We start from the raw sequence: 1,963 nt of genomic DNA, 5'->3' as shown, positions 1-1,963 counted from the left end.
GCTCTCGCAAAAGCGGTGGCTGCTCTCTGCTCCGGCGACGGCTGCACCACCGCCGCCGCGGTGGAGATCCTAATCCTCCCGTCCGCAGACTCGCCACCCGCCGCGTCCTCGCGTGCGACACCACAGCCGCCTACGCCTGCGCCGCCACCGCCGCCTACGGCTGCGCCGCCGGCGCCGCCGCCATCCTCAGAGTCAGCAGTGAACGTCGCCATCGTTGGGTCCGTGTACGAAGGACAGAGAGGAGGAATGAGTGACTCAGCGTCCGAACCGTCCGAACCCTAATCCTATCTGGGCGCACGGAGGGGCCCACGACCGACCGGCCGTTAACGGCCGTTTTATTCTTCCGTCCATGATTGGACACGTCAGCATAGTGGGTGGAGTCAGCTTGTCAGATTCCGTGTCAATTCGCTGCAAATTCGTCATTTGCGTGTTTGGCAAAAAACCAACTGAAATGTGGTGGTTTTATGTCCCGCAATCGTAAAGTGGTGGTTTTTCGTAAATTTGGCCACCAATATGGTGGTTTTACGCTATTCACTCGATGCCTGATCACAGGTTGCAGGTTCAGAACTGTGTTAGACTAATGGCTTCCATTCGTTGGGCGCTATTGCTCTTTCTTGTACAACTCCCCACGCTAGCCACCTCCAGCACTCATGGTGATCGTAACCTCACACCATGGTGCCATCCTGACCAGGCTGCAGCGCTTCTCCAACTGAAGCAGTCCTTCTTGTATGCAGCAACTACGGCCACTCTCCTTCCGTCATGGCAAAATGGCACCGATTGCTATCTCTGGGAGGGCATTCGCTGCGATGCTTCTTCTGGTTTTGTCACTGAACTCGATCTCAATGGGTATGGCCTGTACAGTCGTCATGGCTTGGACCCTGCACTTTTTAGCCTCAAATCCCTTCAACGTCTCGACCTTAGTATGAACTATTTAGGGGATTACAGCTGCAACATCTGTGGGAATCAGAATTTCGAGAGCCTCACTTCTCTAACCCACCTCAACCTCTCGAATTCGGATTTGGTTGGCCAGATACCTATTGGCATCAGCAAACTCATTAACCTTGTCTCCCTGGATCTTTCAAGTCATGCAATTTTCGGTGACGGTGATTTTACCACTGTAGATGGCAGTTTTAACTATTTGCAGGAACCAAATTTTGAATCACTAGTTGCTAATCTCAGCAATCTAAGAGAGCTCTACCTAGACGGATTGCAGATAATGTCTAGCAGCGGAGAAGATTTGGGCAAAGCTTTTGCAAAATCTGTTCCTCATCTTCAGGTCCTTAGCTTGAGAAGATGTGGGCTGAATGGTCCTATTCATCATTCCCTCGCAAGCCTCAGTTCTCTCGTTGCTATCGACCTTGGATCCAATTACTTTCCTGGTCCAGTTCCAGAGTTCTTTGCGGATTTTCTGTAACACCCCAACTCTTGCAACCTTGATTAGTTGTCCACATGGCAAAAATCAGGGGGAACAAAAACCTTTTTCTAAAGACTAATTAGATGAATTGCCTTGATCTGTTTGTTATAATGAATTGCTTTGATCTGCTGGTAGATGAATTGTCTTGATTTGATTGTTGATTTTTGTCTTGAGATACCCCAAAGAACAACACCTCTAGTGGTAAAACAAGCAACTCACCTTACAAAACACATGTGTGGCCTTGGAAAAGTTGTTCTCCTTTTTCACCACATCAAATCTTTCCCCTGATGGCAACATGAGTATGCCTACTTAAAATTCCTCTTTGAGATATAATCTAGCCCAAACCATCCTTGATTCAAAACTTGGGATCATCTACCCCTTACTACATCCTTCTCTTATACCCTAGTCAAAAACCCTCAAACACCACAAATTTGGCTAGGTCCTAAAACTGTTATCTTATTCAATTTTGCAGCCTTTAGATTAAGCTATCCTTTTCCATCTAAGGTAATGCAATTGGCCTTAGACCTACCTTGTCATGTGAACTCTCCA

General features: G+C 47.9%; 1 protein-coding gene across 1 annotated transcript; it reads left to right on the top strand.

The window, feature by feature from the left end:
• Positions 1-580: 580 nt before the first annotated feature.
• On the top strand, positions 581-1,414 carry LOC127339148 (receptor-like protein 7). Its single transcript, XM_051365028.1, has one exon. The coding sequence runs from the start codon at positions 581-583 to the stop codon at positions 1,412-1,414; it is 834 nt and encodes a 277-aa protein (XP_051220988.1).
• Positions 1,415-1,963: the final 549 nt, after the last annotated feature.

This window comes from Lolium perenne, chromosome 3 (genome assembly GCF_019359855.2).
Source record: "Lolium perenne isolate Kyuss_39 chromosome 3, Kyuss_2.0, whole genome shotgun sequence".
In the NCBI taxonomy this organism is placed as follows: Eukaryota; Viridiplantae; Streptophyta; class Magnoliopsida; order Poales; family Poaceae; genus Lolium; species Lolium perenne.
This window is presented reverse-complemented; position numbering and strand designations above follow the sequence as displayed.